Here is a 17,573-nt window from a genome sequence, read left to right as displayed (position 1 = left end):
TACTCGTGTGTCTTTTGGCGGATCCAGGCTTGTGACGAGGAGGAGGAGGGAAGGGAAGGCAGGCAGGGCAGGCAGGGAAACAGGCTGTACTGCCCAGGGACAGGAGCATGGCTGCAATCCAGTCCCTCCATCCCTCTAGTTACTGCAGTCAAAACCCTGGGTAAGTGACCACCTCTGGGTGCACCAGTCTCTCGTCTGAACAGTGGGGAGATAGTAAAGGCTCTGGCTTGCAGGGGTCGAGAAGGATTAAATGAAGAAATTCACAGGGCCTGGCACTGTGCAAGCCTTCAGTAAAAGCTGAAGAAAGAAAGAAGGAAGAAAGGAAGGAAAGAAGGGAGGGAGGAAAATGGAAGCCAGGGAAGACCGAGAAAGATAGGGTGGTTAAGACAGGGAGAGAGGAAGATGGGGAGGAGAGAGGCAGGAGGCTGATAAGGCACAGGCTACAAGAACATATCCATGAGTGAATCTGAGAGCAAATCATACTAAGATGGGGAGCAAGCGAATGCATGAGAGGCAGAAATGGAGGGAAGACAAGGAGGATGGTAGGTCAGCCATGCTCCGGGCACCCCCTGCTCCCATGCCCAGCAAATCTGTATCATTGACCTGGATGTACACTCCACTTCTGTAGGAGACCACTGCTGGCTTCTGGGAAAGAGTGGTGCTGGAAAGTGGGGTGCATGCACTGAGTGGGCAGGGGGCTGGGCAAGGGGCACTTCTGGGGAGAAAGGCCCAGTCAGGAAGGAAGAACGTGCAAGGTTGAATAACAGAGTGGCGTCCATTGGTGCCGCCTGCACACCAGCCCTATGCTGTTTTATATGTACCACATTGTTGAATCTCTCCAGGAGCTTTGGGATGTGAATATTTTATCCCTGTCAGCCCCATTTACAGATGAGGAAAATGAGGCTCGGAAAAGTTTAGTGATTCTCCCAAGGTCACACAGGTAGGAAGGGGTGGATAAGAGATTCCAACAAGCACCTCTCCAGCCCCAAGTTTAGAGATTTGAATTTCTACTCTCCTGTACATCCTGGAGCCAGGGCATATTCCGACCTGGAAAGGAATGTAGAGAACACAGTGACCTCCCCATTCTACAGATGAGGAAACTGAGGTGGGGAAGTGACTTCTCTACCATCATGGAGCAAGTTCAGCAGAGTCAGAACGTGGTCCCAGCCCTGTGCTTCCCACCCAGAGTGCTTTTTCCTCTAGCACACCCTTTTGGACTCCAAGGCTCGGGGCTATGCCGGGAGCAAGGAGAGGAGAGGGAGCTCCTGCCCAGCGGGAGGAACAGAGAGGAAAATGAGAAAAAGGAAACAGGCCCCTCACAATCTCCTACTGGGAATCATCATGAGACTCCATGGTCAGAGGGGGCAGAGAGTGAAAACCCATCTGTTCACTTATTCAGTCATTTATTCATTCAACAAACATGTTAGGGCCTGCTCTGTATCGGGCCCCACTGAGGATACAAAAATAGCCAAACAGGGGCTGAGCACGGTGGCTCACGCCTGTAATCCCAGCACTTTGAGAGGCCGAGGTAGGTGGATCATCTGAGGTCAGGGGTTCGAGACCAGACCAGCCAACATGGCAAAACCCCATCTCTAATAAAAATGTAAAAATTAACCAGGTGTCATAGTGGGTGCCTGTAATCCCAGCTACTTGGGAGGCTGAGGCATGAGAATCTCTTGAACCCAGGAGGTAGAGGTTGCAGTGAGCTGACATCACGCCACTGCACTCCAGCCTGGGCGACAAGGCGAGACTCCATCTCAAAAAAAAAAAAAAAAATGCCAAACACAGACCTTGCCCACAGGGAGCTTATAACCCAAGCTTATAATGGTGCATCTGGAACCTTGGAAGGGCATGTGTGACTCTGAAGCTGGGGTCTCACGGCCCTCGCTGCCCTAGGGTGTGGGAGGCAGGTGACCCACTATTTCGAGCCCTGCTGCAAGGCTTTCTTAGGGGAGCAGAGGCGTGAAGTAGCAGGGAGGGCGGGCAGGGGACACCCTGAGCTGGAGCCCCAGGGAGAAGGCCGGGGGCGGGGACACCCAGGCATCCCCCCTCCCTTAACTGTAGGCAGGAGATTTTCCTTTCCATTTTTTCTTCTCTGTACAACAGCAATTTAAGTTAATTAAATGTAACAATAAATTATTTCTCAGCTGCCTGGAATAAATCTTTCAGTGCTCACGCACTTTGAGGGGAAGCACTGGCTCTTTGCCTTGAGATGGGGACCGGTTGTGGCTGTCATAGAAAGAGGCTGTGGGAGGAGGCCCAGGCCCAAGGCAGGATGCGGAGAAGCCTGGGCAGTCAAGAGGGCTGGGAGAGGACCCCTGGCATCGCTGTCCTCTGTCCATAGTCTAGTTTTACTCTGGCTGGTCTCCACCTCTGGGTGGATGGGAAAAAGGTGCCCCATGAGGGTGCCCCCTGCTGGTACACATCTTGCAAGTCTGTCCCCCACTGACGCGTCCACTTGGCACTTCTAGAGGAAGAAATTCTGCAGAAACCACACAATTGCATGTGGGGCCTGCCCTGCTCTTATATTCGATTAGTCCATAACTACAGATATATACCCCATAGGTACAGAGACATTTCTGAAGAGTTGATTGCACAGATGCTTTATTTCTGCAAACCAGATCCCAGTATTTAAATGCAACGGGGGACCCAGCTTTTTAGAGAACTCTTCATTTATGACCTCATTTCTTTTTCGCATTTAGATTTTCTTCTCTTGCCTTTGCTTAAAATAGGCTCCACCTGAAGACAATGCAAAGCAAAGCAGAGTCAGAAGGGTCGGATATTGCGATTGTGGAGCCTGCAGGACCCCAGGACCCAGGACCTTGGCCAGCAGATGGAAAGTGTGGGCTGGGGCCTCCTTGCCTCTGGGGTCACCAGGGAGAGCTTCCATCTTGGCCACACACTGGAGAGTCAAGGGCTTCTCTGGGCCCCGAGTCAGGGTCTGCCAGAGTCTCCCAGGCCAGGGAAGACAACAAGGCCTGGTTTTGCCCTGACCTGCTGAACTGCCTCTGTGGAACAGGTGGCTGTCGGCTGTCTCTCTGCGATGATGAGGGTGACAAGCTGGCATAATTCACTGCTCAGGAACCTGCCATGGCACTCCAGGCCGACTGGATCCATCTCAGCCCAGTATCTGAGGCCCTCCACAGGCAGCCTGCTACACCCCCACAAGCTCAGGACCCTCCCCTTGCCAGGAAGGCCCTTTCCCTCCCTGTGAAAGCAATATCCACTCTGCCCCATCCTCCAGCTCACCTCCCCCAGGAAGCCTGCCCTCATGGCCATGGTGCTGACCCATCTGAAACTCCATGGTCCCCTGCCCTCAGTCTGCACCTCATCTTGCCATCATCATGTACGTGTGTGTCTGTCTGTCCTTCCCCATCTCTTCGGAGTTCCTTTCCTTTTTTCCAAATCACGTATATGTAGTCCTGTACTCTTTGAATGAAGGATCCTAGACCACCAAGGGGGTTGGAGACACCACTCGATCCAGTGGATTTCAAACCTAAAAAGCAGGAAAAACTCCTTCCCAAAGGAAGGCTTCCTGAGAAGGCAGAAGGACCTGGCAGAAAATGAGGAGAGGCCACGTCCTGCCTGCGAGGCCTCCCCCGGGGCCCGGAAGGGACATCAGGAAAGCTGCTCCAGGCCAGCCCTCCACAGTGGAGGCGCATTCTGGGGCCCAGAACAGCCAAGCCGTGCTGATGAGCCTGCTGATGCTTGTAGGGACTTTACATGGCAGAAGCAGCTCTCCTGGTTCCCGCCAAGTGGCCCATCTCCCAGTGAAGGGGGTAAGAAAGACCACATTGCCCCCACTGCGCAGATAAGGAAGTTCAGTCTCAGAAGAGTCAGGTGACTCACTGAAAGCCACACAGGCAGTGGCAGGACTGCCTTGGGGCTCAGCAGAAGGGTGAGGAACTGTGTTGAAGGATGGCTCTCCAGCTGTGGCTCTGTCAAAGGCCAGCCGGTCCCTGACCCCTGGGGGCTCTGGGGGTTCCCCCAAGCTGAGCATCAGTGCTAGCTGTGAAAGGAGAGGGAAAACAGGCTCCCTTTTCCCTGTTCCCCAGGAACTTGTAGGAACTAGGCCTGAGATGCCTCAGCTGCCTCCAGGCTACCCTTCCCTCCCTCCAGTGGCCCTTCAGGACCCTCCCCAAAAGGTTAATTACCGAGAATCATCACATCAAAGGAAATTGCACTTTTGTGCCTTAAAGACCAAACTGAGCTTCAGCAACACGGTTATTTATGGTCTCTAATAAGCATTTTCTGGGTGTGATTAACCTTTATGCCAAAATCACACTGGGAATTGGGATGGCAGCTTCATTCCAGTCCCATTCTGTGCTGGCCCTGGAGGTGGGGGTGTGGGTAGCAGCTGCAGCAGGCTGGAGCAGGCCATGTCAGAGTCCGGCCCTCCACCCGCTCCACAGGCTCCTGCACCACCTCCCTCCCCGCTGCCCATCCCTTCTGCCAGAGCCCTGTCTTGACCTGCTCCTGGCCAGCCAGAAGGCGCGACTCTCCTCATGGTTCATCTCCTTGAAAGACAGGCAGGAGCACCTGCTTGCTGAATCCCAGCTCCTAAAAACAGTTCTGTGACACTGGGCACATCAACTACCCCAGACTTAAAATGGGAGCATGATACCCACCTGGTCTGCTTTCCCTTCCATGGCAGGGACCCTCTAGATCTTTGGCAAATCCTTTTACGAGATGCTATAATTGAGCCGCACACACCCTTGGTCTCAGACTTTAACCTTGAAGGTTTGGCTCTTTGGTGAGTGGAGAGATTTGTAGCTGAGATGCAAGTTTTATTTGGGGACTTGGGGCTGCCAGGCTGGTGCACGGAAGCAAGGCATTAGCCAGTGAGTGAACCTCGTACTCTGCCAGCTTCAGCTTCAGTGCCGTTTTGATTTTCTCTACTAGTTGGAAGATAGTAAATCACATGAAGTCTTGAAAACTTGGTTCTGAAAGGAGCGCCAGTGGCTGGGGCTGGTGATGGAGTGGAAGAGCAAGAGGCATCCGAGAAAGGCCAAAAGCGCTTTGGTTTGATTTCAGAGAAGATGACATGTTCAGTTCACCCCATTTACCTCAACTGTAGTTCCCACTGTTTGGAGGGTGCTAGTTGTTGGTGAGAAGTGGAGGAAGCCAAGAACCCTCCCCAGGAAAATGGTTTTCATCACACACACCGACCGCATTTATCGGCAGATCTTCATACTGCCTGTTCCCCAGGTTCAGAATCTCCGTTTTTTTGTTATTGTTGTTTTTGTCTGGGCGCGGTGGCTCACGCCTGTAATCCCAGCACTTTGGGAGGCCAAGGCGGGCGGATCACCTGAGGTCAGGAGTTTGAGATCAGCCTGACCAACATGGTGAAACCTCATCTCTACTAAACACACAAAATTTAGCTGGGCGTGGTGGTACAGGCCTGTAATCCCAGCTACTTGGGAGGCTGAGGCAGGAGAATTGCTTGAACCCATGAGACAGAGGTTGCAGTGAGCCGAGATTGCACCACTGCACTCTAGCCTGGGCGACAGAGCGAGACTCCATCTCAAAAAGCAAACAAACAACAGAATTCTCCATTTTAAGGGGAAACAAACAATATCCTTGAAACTTTGGGAGCCTGTTCCTGCCAGTGCAGTAATTGCCTGTTGATGGAGACAGAAAACCACAGTGGAGCTTGAAGAGGAGATCAGCAGATGGTGGAAGGAAATATGCAGGAAATCTTGGGACTTTTCAGAGAAGTGTGATTCAGGAATAAGGCAGAAGCCCTCACTAACCTTCCCCAGAGCAAGAGGTGGCACAGGCACAGATTCTGCTACAGAGCAGATCTTTCTGGAGAGGAAAAGGTTGGTTTGGGAATTTTAAGAAGCATTTTTCTTTGCATAATGCAACACCAGTCCTCTGTGTGTCAGAAATGGCTGTGTGAACCATCACATTCAAGAAAGAGACCCAAGTGTCAGGGTTCTAGGCACCCAAGGGCAGACTAGCCCTTTGCCTGGCATTTGGCTTCGTTTTCTGACACATCAAGATTTGCTCTGCTCCTCTGTGCATGCCAGGACATTAAGATGCGAGAATAAGAACTTACAGCCTGTATATTTGCCATCTAATTAGTGTCTTGGGTCCTAAGTGCTTTGTGCCGAGGTGGTTTTCGTGCACTTGGGTTGGTCCAAGGGCTCTACTCGTGAGCCTCACGAGCACAGGGTCCAGTGGGTGTACAGAGTGCACTGGGAAAAGGGGTACATTGGAGGGCGAACTGAGCTGCTTTGCTTTGAAGGGTTGGGCAGGTACTGCTAAGCGGAGGGGCCCTGGAACTGGCGTCTGAAGAATGGAGAGTAGACAGGTGACCAGGAGGGTGGCACGGACTGCATGGGCAGAGGGTTGCAGACATGAGAAGGATCTCAGATACTGGGAGATGATAAGTAATTGGATGGGAATAGAACATGATGTGCCTTCGCGGTGGGGGATCTGAAAGACCAGAGCATGAAGCACAGCTTAAGGATTAGATGGATAAATGGAATGTCAGGCAATGGGGCTGATATCGTCAAATAGGATGTCTTCAGTTTCTTTTCTTTCTTTTTTATTTTATTTATTTATTTATTTATTTATTTATTTATTTATTTATTTTTTGAGACGGAATCTTGCTCTGTTGCCCAGGCTGAAGTGCAGTGGCATGATCTCGGCTCACTGCAGCCTCCACCTCCTGGGTTCAAGTGATTCTCCTCCCTCAGCCTCCTGGGTAGCTGGGATCACAGTTACATGCCACCATGCCCAGCTAATTTTTGTATTTTTAGTAGAGACAGGAGTTTCACCATGTTGGCCAGGCTGGTCTCGAACTCCCGACCTCAGGTGATCCACCTGCCTTGGCCTCCCATAGTACTGGGATTACAGGTGTGAGCTACCATGCCTGGCGAGTGTCTCCAGTTTCTTTCATTTGCCTGTGGCTTAGCTGGCTCTGGGAGCCCTAGTTTGATAGAGAGAGAGAGAGAGAGAGAGAGAGAGAGTGTGTGTGGGGGGGGGGGGGGAGGTGGTGTGGGCAGATGTGGGGTGGGAAATGAGGAGCAAAGATTTCTAATTCCCTTCTAGAATAGAAGGGGTCTCTGGCCCTAGCATCTGAGCTGCCCCTCTCTGGGGACAGGGCCGAGTCTGGGTCCCTGCTGATTGCTGAGCGGGCAGTGCAGCTTTGTCATGAGAACACTTCGCTTTCTGCTTAGCTGGCAAGAGCCACCGGCTGGCCTGGTGGCCTCCTCCTCTCTCTACTTCTGCGTTTTCACTTGGAAAATGAGGGTAAAGATATTTCTCCATCTCTCTGGAGACCGTGAAGTTTAATTACTGATTAATAAAGTGTTGGAAGTTCCTTGAGGCCAGAGAGATGAATGGGTTTGTTATCATCACTCCTGAGTCCCAGGAGCGAGTTGGCTAACCCCAGTGCCATCTTGCTGAGTGTCCCGTGTGCAGAGCACAGGGTGGGGGTGTGGAGCTGGGGTTGTGCTTCAGAATCTGGAGCTTGGTACAGGGCAGAGAGTCCCCTGTGAGAGTGCTAGCGAGGGAATGGAGTGAACAAAGCCACTACAAACTCAGGCACTACAGACTCAGGGGACCATGTGGGTAAGTGATGGGTAGTGGGAACCAGGCTGTGATGATGAATGGCCACTATTCCCCTGGACCTTGTAATGTGAGTGGGAGAGAGGGGAGCAGAGTCTGCCTTCATCATCAGGACAGGAGTGGGAGGGAGTGGGTGGCGTGAAAGGGGTTGGCCCTCGTGGAGTGGGGTGGTGTGAGGTAAGGGAGAACATTCCCAGCAGGTGAACATGGAAAAGGCAGATCAGTTTGCTTCTAAGGACAGGGGGAAGGTCCTGAGATCTGAAAAGGGTGAATGAAGAGGAGTCCAGGGAAGAGAGGATTGACAGCCCTGGAGGGTATGGGGCGGGCAGGGAAGGAGGGATGGAGTCTGGCTTGGGAAGACAACGCATGAGCAGGACCCGACTGGAGTAAAGCAAGTGAGGCATTTCCTCAAGCCCATCCCAGAAGGAGGTGCCAGCAACCTCAGTAATCACAACAGATAATTTTTTTTTTTTTTTTTGAGATGGAGTATTATTCCATCACCCAGACTGGAGTGCAGTGTTGCAATCTCAGCTCACTACAACCTCAACCTCCCGGGTTCAAGCAATTCTCCTGCCTCAGCCTCCAGAGTAGCTGGGATTACAGGTGCCCGCCACCATGCCTGGCTAATTTTTGTATTTTTAGTAGAGACGGGGCTTCACCATGTTGACCAGGCTGGTCTCGAACTCCCGACCTCAGGTGATCCACCTGCCTCAGCCTCCCAAAGTGCTGGGATTACAGGTGTGAGCCACTGTACCCGGCCGTGATAGATAATATTTTAATATCATTCCTGACTTTTTCCCTTTTTGCCCCAAGCTCCAACATGGCCCAGCACTGTTACTGAGCCTATTTTCCTTTAAAGAGTTTTTGATATTTTGCTCATCATGGATTTTTTGGTGTTAATTTTTATTTTAAAAAAATATGTTAAAATATTCTGTATCTTGACGACTAAGTTTTTCGATGCTCCCTTCACTTTTACACTCACCATGTGGAGTCCCGGCCCCTTGCGAGAAGGCTGCGTGCTGCCTGGGCTGACCACAGACTTGCTTCTAGCCTATACCCTAACCTAGCAGCTTTGCTCACTAAGGGACTTGACAAGCCCCTATCTCTCTCCCAATCTCATTTTCCTGCTGTGAAATCCTAAGTTGGCTTCCAGAGCTAAGGGTCTGTGTCTGAGGTTCCTTAGTGAAATTTGCAGTTGGTACGGAAATGGGTTGGGGCTGAGACACCTGGCCATGAGGTCGGGGACCTCAGAAGGAGGGGACCCCAAGAAGAAACAGCAGAGCAGTGATGAGGAGAGCAGCCTCCCATGAGGCCTCTCGGGCTTCGGGCTCAGCACCCCGTCTGGGAACTCTGCTGGTGGCCGGGCACCCAGCGCCCCACAGCCAGAGGCAAGGGCCGGTTACAATGCTCCGCTCTCCCTGCCCCTCACTCATGCTTCTTAATCCCTTTGGAATCGAATCCCAGGGGAAACAGCCACTTCTCCTCCAACAACTAAAAAAAACCCACCAAGTTCAGATCTGTCAACATATCCTTCTTGAGTGCCTATTGTATACCAGAAACACAATGTCATTCATTCATTTCTCCAGCAAAATTGCGTGCAATGAACAAAACCCCTGCCCCCACAGAGTATGCAGGGCTATTTGAAGGACTTCTACATACATACATCATGTAAGCTTAAAGGGGCTGGGACCATTATGCCCAGTTTTACAGGTGAGGACACTGAGGCACACACAGGTCAAGTCACCTGCCCATGGCAACACAGCAAAATGGGGGGCTGGACACTCAGCCTCTCTCTTGACTCTAACCCTGTCGGGAGGGGGGTAATGTGATGGTTGTGTGGGTGGGTTTAGTTGAAGAAGGGTCAGTCCTCCAGGTATAGGGCCTATGCCACTCCCTTCCCAACTGGGCTAAAATTCTGGAATCAGAGTGACACAGAGCCCTCAGGGAGGTTAAAGGGCAAAGGTCTGCCCTAGAATAGGGTGCCCGTCTTTCCAGACACATTTATCCCTTACCTCTCTGTGCCTCAGTTTCCTCATCTGCAAATAGGCACAGCCACACCAGCCCCAGGGAAAACTGTGTGCCACGGCAGATGTACAAGAGCTTGATAAATGGTGAGGCACAATTTGTGATGACGGATAATTAGGCAGGCAGGGATGAGGGCCCGGGAAACAGTTCACAGAACAAGAGGCCAGCTCTGGAGGGAGGGAGGGAAGGGGGTGCACGTATGGGGATCTGTGAAGCCGTGGTGGTCAGCGGGCCGGTGGGAGTGGGGGGTGGGTGTGTGTGTGCACGTGGTGGGACACTGCTGGACCATGCTCAGGATCCCATGGGGATGGAGGTGGCTTCCTCTGGTAGCACCCCAGCCCCTAGGGGTAAAATTCACGTCTTCCCTAGGAGCCTGGGCTCCTGCTCCTGTCAGCCTCCCTGCCAGGCCCCTCCATGAGCAGGGCAACTCCAGGCCCTCCAGGCAGAGAGGACCCAGAGGGAGGAGAAAGGAGACAGGGGCTGGGTGTCTGGGAAGCAACTTGATGTGTGACAGGGTGGGAGGGAAAGCAGGCAGGTGCAGTGTAACCCCTGCAGTTTTCCTGGGCAATGGAGCGGCAGGCTCATGGCGCATGGCACCTGCCTAATGTGTCCTTTGCCTCCTGTGCCTGCAGGCCCTTCTCCTTCTGGGGCTGAACCCTGTCTCTGCCTCCCTCCAGGACCAGCACTGCGAGAGCCTGTCCCTGGCCAGCAACATCTCAGGTGAGTTCCCTCAACCCCCTCCTGCAAGATTCCTGGTCACCACAATGCCCCCCATCCCAGGTCTGCCAGAGCCTGCACATAGAACCATGCCCTAAGGCAGGATTCGCAGAGTCATTTCCTCTCCAGGGCTGCAAGCAATTCTTCTCGTCTCCATGGAGTGCCGTGTTGAGAAGGATCCTGAAGTTGGGTGTAAGGTTGGTAGGGAAGAGCTGCAATTGGTTAGTGGCACCTGGAGTTTGCAGCAAGGATTCTGAGTTGTTATCTTCCCTGCTTTAGGCTGGGCACAGGGGAGGTCATCCCAGCCCTTGCTGCTGAGTTGTGACTCGGGGAGGCTTCAAGGGAGGAAGAAAGGCTGCCACAGTCTGCAGCTAAAAATGCCCAGAGTGTAATACTCCATAGTGCTAACACGTGCCAGGCACTGATCGAGGACTGGAGCTGTACTAACCCAATTTGCTCAACGTCCCTCTGAGGTAGGTGCTGTTGTCCCCATTTTACACGTAAGAAAACTGAGGTACAGAGAACTAGTGAGCGCCAGAGCCCTGAGTGGAGCACGGGCAGCCCAACTTGTTGTGGTCTCCAGCGCCGTGCTCTGTACCTCTCCAACAGAAAAGACAGCATGGCTGCAAATAGTATTAATATCTGCGTCACTACCATTTACAGAGTGCTTTTGCATAATCACCTTATTTTATCCTCACAAGAGTTTAAAGCCCAATATTTGTACAGTTGAGGAAACGGAGGCACAGAAGAGTTACATAACCCCCATGGCACAGCGTGGTCAGTACATGGCAGTGACTGGGATCCAAATCTAGGTCTTTGGGCTGTCAAGGGCATGTCTTTTAAAACTCTGGGTGTGGTCCTGGCCATGGCTGCTGCTGGGGCAAAAATGGAGAGGGTTCCCTGCCCCTGAGTGTCTTTGGGAGGCTTGTGGACCTTCTATTTAAGTCTTCAAGCCTCTCCTTGATTCACACCAACTCTTTCATGAAGCACCTACTACACAGCAGGCCCCACGCAGGGCACTGGGGAAACAAGAGGGGCTCACAGTCTAGTCTGGGAGTCGAATCCACAAATGCATGTGCAGTGAGGCAGAGTGCAAGACGCATGCTAGTGAAGAAACAGACGCAAGTGTCTGCAGGCAGGCAGGAGGCCTTCATTTCTGAAGCTGGCTCTGTGGGGACAGGAGGCCTCCATAACTCAGGGCATTTGCTTCCTGGCTAGCTGTTCCTTCTCTAGGGAGAGCCTGGGGGCAGAGGAACAAGACCTGGACTTGGAGAAGGCACACTGGGTTCCTGTGCTGTCTCCCAGAAGGTGCCTCATCATGTCCTGGCTAGGGGCGGGTACTGGTAGCCACAGGGATGACCTTACCCTCAACCCCCTTGAACCTCACCTTGTCTAAGCGTAGAGGGATAGGGGGGCTGTTACCTGCCCCAAGGATCTCTTATGAGATTCAGTGTGCTAGGTTTTATGGCAATATTTCACAAACTGTAAACTGCAGAGTGTCATGCCAGTACTAGGTTTGGTTTGGTTTGGTTTTAGAGATGGGGTCTCAGTCTATCCTAGGCTGAAGTGCAGTGTCACAATCATAGCTTAGTGCAACCTTGATCTTCTGGGCTCAAGGAATCCTCCTATCTCAGCCTCCTAAGAAGCTAGGACTATGTGCACACCACCACACCTGGCCTAATTTTTTTAAATTGCTTTGTAGAGACAGGATCTCTGTTGCCCAGGCTGGAGTGCAGTGGCACAATCATAGCTCACTGCAGGCCAGATCTGGGCTCAGGTGATCCTCCTGTCTCAGCCTCAGCAGGCTTTTAAAGGGCTTACTGTATAGCTGGAGTGAAGGGAAGGTACTTGCCAGTAATTGCTCATAAAAAGGGAGGGAGCAGGGAGGCTAGGCAGGGGTGGTACAAATCCAGGGAGGCTTCCTGAAGGAGGAAGTTTCAAGGTGAATATTAAGACACACTGTTAGTATGAACTGGCAGAAAAGAGCCAGTGCTGTGAACTACAGCAGGAGGTGAGCAAGGACCAGTAGGTGAGTTTGGCGGAAGGACCAGGGAGAAGTGAGGAGGGAGGAGTGGGAAACCGGGAAGGTACTGGGAGCCCAGAGCATCTGGCTGTAAAGTTGGTTAAGCTGTGCTTGGGGAATGGGGAAGTAGGTTCTTGAGCGTGAGTCTGGAGTTCTAGGAGAGAGAGATGGGGAGGGAGGAGAGCTGCTCAGAGGCTAGGCCTGAGAGGAAAGGCCCTATCCCCAGCCCCCCATGCTCTGGGGCCAGGTCAGGCTCTATCAACTTGTTCGTTATGCTCAGGAGGAGAGACATCCCTGAGCCCACGAAGGTGTCACCTGTCCTTGGAACCAGCAGGCTATGATGAATAGCGTTCTTTCCCTGGCGATTTGTACTCCGTGCCGGTGCCCCCAGCCCAGCCCAGCCCAGCCTGCCTGGCTGCATGGCACGCGATCCATCACCCTCCACAATGGCCTCTGATAATGGGCCATTTGTCTTCTGACTCGGAGACCTACCCAGACTGACGGGCACTGGTAGAGACAGATGGTGAGGGTGGGGCAGAGGGGCCGAGACAGATGGATGGGTGTCTGGCTGGGGCAGCTGGCATTGAGCCAGGGCCTTTTGGGGGGCATTTCACATGCCTCATGCCAGGAACTGGGAGAGAGTGGGTCCCCAGGGCTGAGGCCTATCATGTGGCAGACCACAGACTTGGCGACTCATAAAATCATGGCATGAGTATGACAATGCCAGGAAGTAATAGAATTATTTACTAATGACATCACAGACAAATAGAATCTGAGTCGACAATTACCTGGGGTCATCAGTTATCATCTCTGGTCTTAAGGTAGTGAATGATAATTAATAATAGCTAGGCCAGGCATGGTGGCTCACGCCTGTAATCCCAGCACTTTGGGAGGCCAAGGCGGGAGGATCACTTGAAGTCAGGTGTTCGAGACCAGCCTAGCCAACATGGTGAAACCCCGTCTCTACTAAAAATAAAAATAAAAAATTAGCCAGGCGTGGTGGCGGGCGCCTATAATCCCAGCTACTCAGGAGGCTGAGGCATGAGAATCGCTTGAGCCTGAGAAGCCAGGGTTGCAGTGAGCCGAGATCACGCCACTGCACTCCAATCTGGGCAACAGAGCGAGACTCTGTCTCAAATAATAATAATAATAATAATAATAATAGCTAATATTTATGTAGTGGCCACTATGTGTTGGAAACCATTCCAAGTGCTTTAATCTCATTCAGTCATTACAATACTGTAGTCAGGAAATATTTTTATCTACATTTTACAGTAGAGGAACCTAAGGCTCAGATAAGTTAAACAAGTTGCCCAAACACACTAAGCTTCTACTAAGCAGTGGCTGCAGGATATAAACCATGTGGGTCTGATTTCAGATTTTGCCACCAGCACCGTGTTATGTGGGCACTCAGAGCCAGGGTGCCCAGGGCCCGGTGTAGTCAGCCATCTAGGGGTGTAGTGCCACCCCTGCAGTGCCACCCATACCCACACCAGGTGTGCACATGGCCCCATATTCTCCTCCATGCCTCCTGTATGCCTGGCATTGTACTAGCTGCTGGGAAGGTAAAAGTGAAGAGCCCACAAACCCGCAGGACAGGAGGGCCATCCTCTTGACCTAATGGATCACACACCCTACACAGGCATCTTTCTTCTCTGCCCAGCCAAAGAGAAGGCAGCTCAGCCATGAGATGGCTGAGCAAAGACAAGATTTCTGCCACCCTCTCCATGCCAGGGGACCCAGGCAGAGGCCCTGCCCATTCATCCCATAGCACATTCCTCTGACTGGGCAAGAATGTGTGTTTCACAGGCTGCCCTTGGGCCACCTGGCTGCTCCCCCTCTGGACAGCCTAGGCTGAGTCCCCCTCCTGATTTTAAGCCAAATAGGGGAAGGGCTTCCCAGCCACAGGGCTGCTGCCAAGTGCCCACCTCCAGAAGCCGCTGATGGGAGACCCGACATAACTGAGACAGAGCCAGGTTCCAGCTTCCTCTGAAGTTATCCACCATGGGTGGATCTGCCAAGCACATGTGGACCCTGAGCCTGATGGGAGGCAAACTGTGTAACCTACTTGGGGGAAGAAGTCAGTGCCCGATTGTGCACAGCATTAAATAGGCCACCTTCAAAGGATTCTTACCTGTTCATTAAAGCAACCCTCCCAGGACCCTGACCCGGCAGGGTTTCTTCCCTGGCAGGTGGAGCCCTCCACACTGACCCCTCTCCTCTGCTCTCGCTTTGCAGGGATTTGAGGCAGTCTGAGCAGAATGCAGTTCCCATGCATTTGTTCTGTGCATGTGTGGGGAAGGAGAAAGATATAGAACTGGTTTTTGCATTACTTTAGCCCACTTGATTCCCCGCAGCTCACCCCCAACCTGAAGGCCTGTGGTGACCAGGGCTGGTGAGTGGGTTGGTTCTACTCCCACATCCCCAGCCAGGAAAGACCCTGAAGGCATCTGCCTGCCTTGTAAATGAGGGAGTGAGCCACAGAGCAGTTTGACACCTCAGACACACCAAGCTCACACCTCTTCCAGGGCCCTCCTACTCTCAGTTGCCTCTGCCGAGAACACTTTCCCCCCAGGTTTTCTCCCTCACTTCCTTTAGGTATCTGCTTAATTGGTAGTAATTTAGAAGACACCACACTAAAATAGCACCTTTGTCAGCCTTTATCTCTTTGCACTGCTTAGTTTTTCTCCATAGTATTTCTCATTGGTTAACAGAAATGTGTGTGTGACTGTGCGTGCGTGTGTGTGTGTGTGTGTGTGTGTGTGTGTTTGCTGCCTCCCCACTAGAATGTAAGCACCATGAGGACAGGGCATTTATTTTATTCATTATTATATCCCAAGCCCCTTGAACATTTCTTAGGTAGTCAGTAAATAACAGCTGTCTCTTGGTATCCATGGGAGACTGGTTCCAGAACTCCCCATGGATATCAAAATGCAGGGATGTCCAAATCACTGATATAAAATGGAGTAGTATTTGCATGTAACCTATGCACATCCTCCTGTATACTTCAGATCATCTCTAGATTATTTCTAATACCTAATACAATATAAACGTTATATAAATATAAATAGTTATTATACTTGTACTGTTTAGGGAATAATGACAAGAAAAAATGTCTGTACGTGTTCAGTACTTTTCCCCAAAACCTATGGATATGGAGAAACAACTGTACTTGTTAAATAAAGAGCAAAGCCACTATTCCTTAATTGACCAGGAGAGGCACTGCAGGACAGGGAGCTGTCAGGAGGCATTGGCATCTAACAGCACCTCTGCCTTTGTGTAGCTGGCTGGTAAATTGGCTTGGCTATTTGCAAGGTTGGGTTACTGTGGTCCAAATTCCTCCTCATCCCAGGACTATGACAGCTGAGTGGGAAAATACCTCCACCTGCCAGGAGAGCAGAAGAGGTCAGGCTTTTGTGGCACTGGGACTGGAGGGAGGGGACATTGGTCTAAGAATCAGAAGGTCCTTGAGGTCCTTATAGCCATCAAGCTGAGTGACCCAGAAACGGACTTCCTGCCTTCTCCCCTTCCCAACTAGGGGATGGACACCCTCTCTGTCCCCAGCACCTGTGAAATGATCTTTCTCTGTGCCTCCTTCTCCTGACTTTCCGCCTGCCTCTCCCTATTTCTTCCTTAGTGTCTTCTCCCTCGTCTTTCCTCTCTCTCTCCACCTCTCTCCTGGCCCACTTGGCCTCCCACCTCCCTCCCTCCCTGCCTGTTTTCTTCTCCTCGGTGTAGTCAGGTGGCTTAAATGAGTGGCATGAATTGCGTCATGCAAAGCACCCTTCACAGTGCCTGGTATATATTATAGCAGTGTCCAACTAATGTTCTCCCTCAAGTCCTATACACCATTTCCCTTCTGAGGCCTTGTCCCTACGGGATCCCAGGGACCACCCCCGACCACTCTCTTCCCCGGACCCGGTGTCCGCAGGACGGCGATCTGAAATCCCTTGTGGGGATTTCAGACACAGAGACACTAAGGCCCAGAGAGGGCAGGACCCCGAGGCATTGTGGGAAGGCACCGAGCCCACGAGGCCGTCCCAGGCCGGGAAGTCCAGTGGACAGTGCCAACTGGCCAGGAGCGTGGCGCCTGAAGCCGTGTCCTGCTGCCTTCTCCCTGCCCTTGACCTCTAGGTCCCTTCCCCTCTAACTCCACTCGTGGCTGAGGCCCTCGCGCCTCTGGCCACGCCCCCTCCCCGCCCCCGCCCCCCCAGCAGCTGACCCCCGTGGGAGCGCTGACCTTTCACTGGGGAAGGGGGAACTTTGTTTCCTCGTCCCTTTTCATTTGACTTCTCCTCCCCGTTCTTGCAGCCTCTCTCTCCCTTTCTTGCCGTCTCACACAGACTTTCAATTCCTTCCAGGATTTTTTGGGCTCTTAATGTAAAGATCGCGACCGATGCTGTGTTCCGGGCGCCCTCTCTACGCATCCTTCTGAGCTGCGGGGGCCAGGAGGGAGGGGGAGGCGCGGCGCTGCTGGGGAACTGAAGTGGCCGAGACCGGGGCGCAGCTCTACACTCGAGGGGCAGCTGCCCAGATCAGGGCCAGCTGTGCAGCTGTGGGCAGCAACCTGAGCTGGCATCAAAAGATGAGCATTGAAAATCCACTCCCGTCTCAGTATCTTTGCTTACTGATTGTCCTGGAATAAGCCATTTGACCACTTTGGCCTCAGTTTTCTTATCTGTAAAACAAGAGAGAATTAGCACCCACGGTGGCATAGTAGGTGGCTGGGAACCGTACCACAGAGGAGGGGCAAATGGCTTCTGACCTGCCTGCCCCTTGAAGGTCTTCACGTCCCTAGCCAGCTGTGGACGGGGTCAGGCCTTTGGTTAGAGCCCTTAGAGCTCCCAGCAGTGGCCGGTGCAGGTTCTCTAGGCCAGAAGGCCCATCCGGAGTGGCTGGCTTCTGCCTCGGCTCTGGCCTGGTCCTGGTTGTGGCAGGTGCCGAGTCCTTTCCTGCCCTCCGTACCTTGCGAAAGCAAGTCGCGAGAAGACTGGCCGTGGAAGGGAAGAAGGGAGGGCAGGTGCCACACTAACGGAGAGGGTGTGTTCCGTGTGTTCATTCCAGACGCTGCCACATGGAACATTACATTTAAGCCTAGCTCACTAGATAGTGTGTATGAATGAGTGAGGAGTGAATGAGCAAGCTACTGAGGAAGGTACAATGGTGCCATTAAATGAGATGGCATATGTCATGCAGCTGACATGTGCCTGGCACACAGTCAGCCCTCAAC

The 17,573-nt window shown here is 52.4% G+C and overlaps 1 protein-coding gene across 4 annotated transcripts in view; it reads left to right on the top strand.

Moving 5' to 3' along the window:
* CRHR1 (corticotropin releasing hormone receptor 1) overlaps nucleotides 1-17,573 on the top strand; it is a 50,622-nt gene that overhangs the window by 12,045 nt on the left and 21,004 nt on the right. For 3 of the 4 annotated variants that reach the window (XM_037993909.2, XM_037993908.2, XM_008012243.3), the window contains exon 2: nucleotides 10,236-10,323. In XM_037993909.2, the coding sequence (XP_037849837.1) occupies nucleotides 10,236-10,323 (88 nt within the window). Of the gene's footprint in view, nucleotides 1-9,605; nucleotides 9,690-10,235; nucleotides 10,324-17,573 lie in introns of those variants that run through there. The other variant, XM_008012244.3, reaches the window with a different exon arrangement.

Source organism: Chlorocebus sabaeus, chromosome 16 (assembly GCF_047675955.1).
Source record: "Chlorocebus sabaeus isolate Y175 chromosome 16, mChlSab1.0.hap1, whole genome shotgun sequence".
Classification (NCBI taxonomy): Eukaryota; Metazoa; Chordata; class Mammalia; order Primates; family Cercopithecidae; genus Chlorocebus; species Chlorocebus sabaeus.
This window is presented reverse-complemented; position numbering and strand designations above follow the sequence as displayed.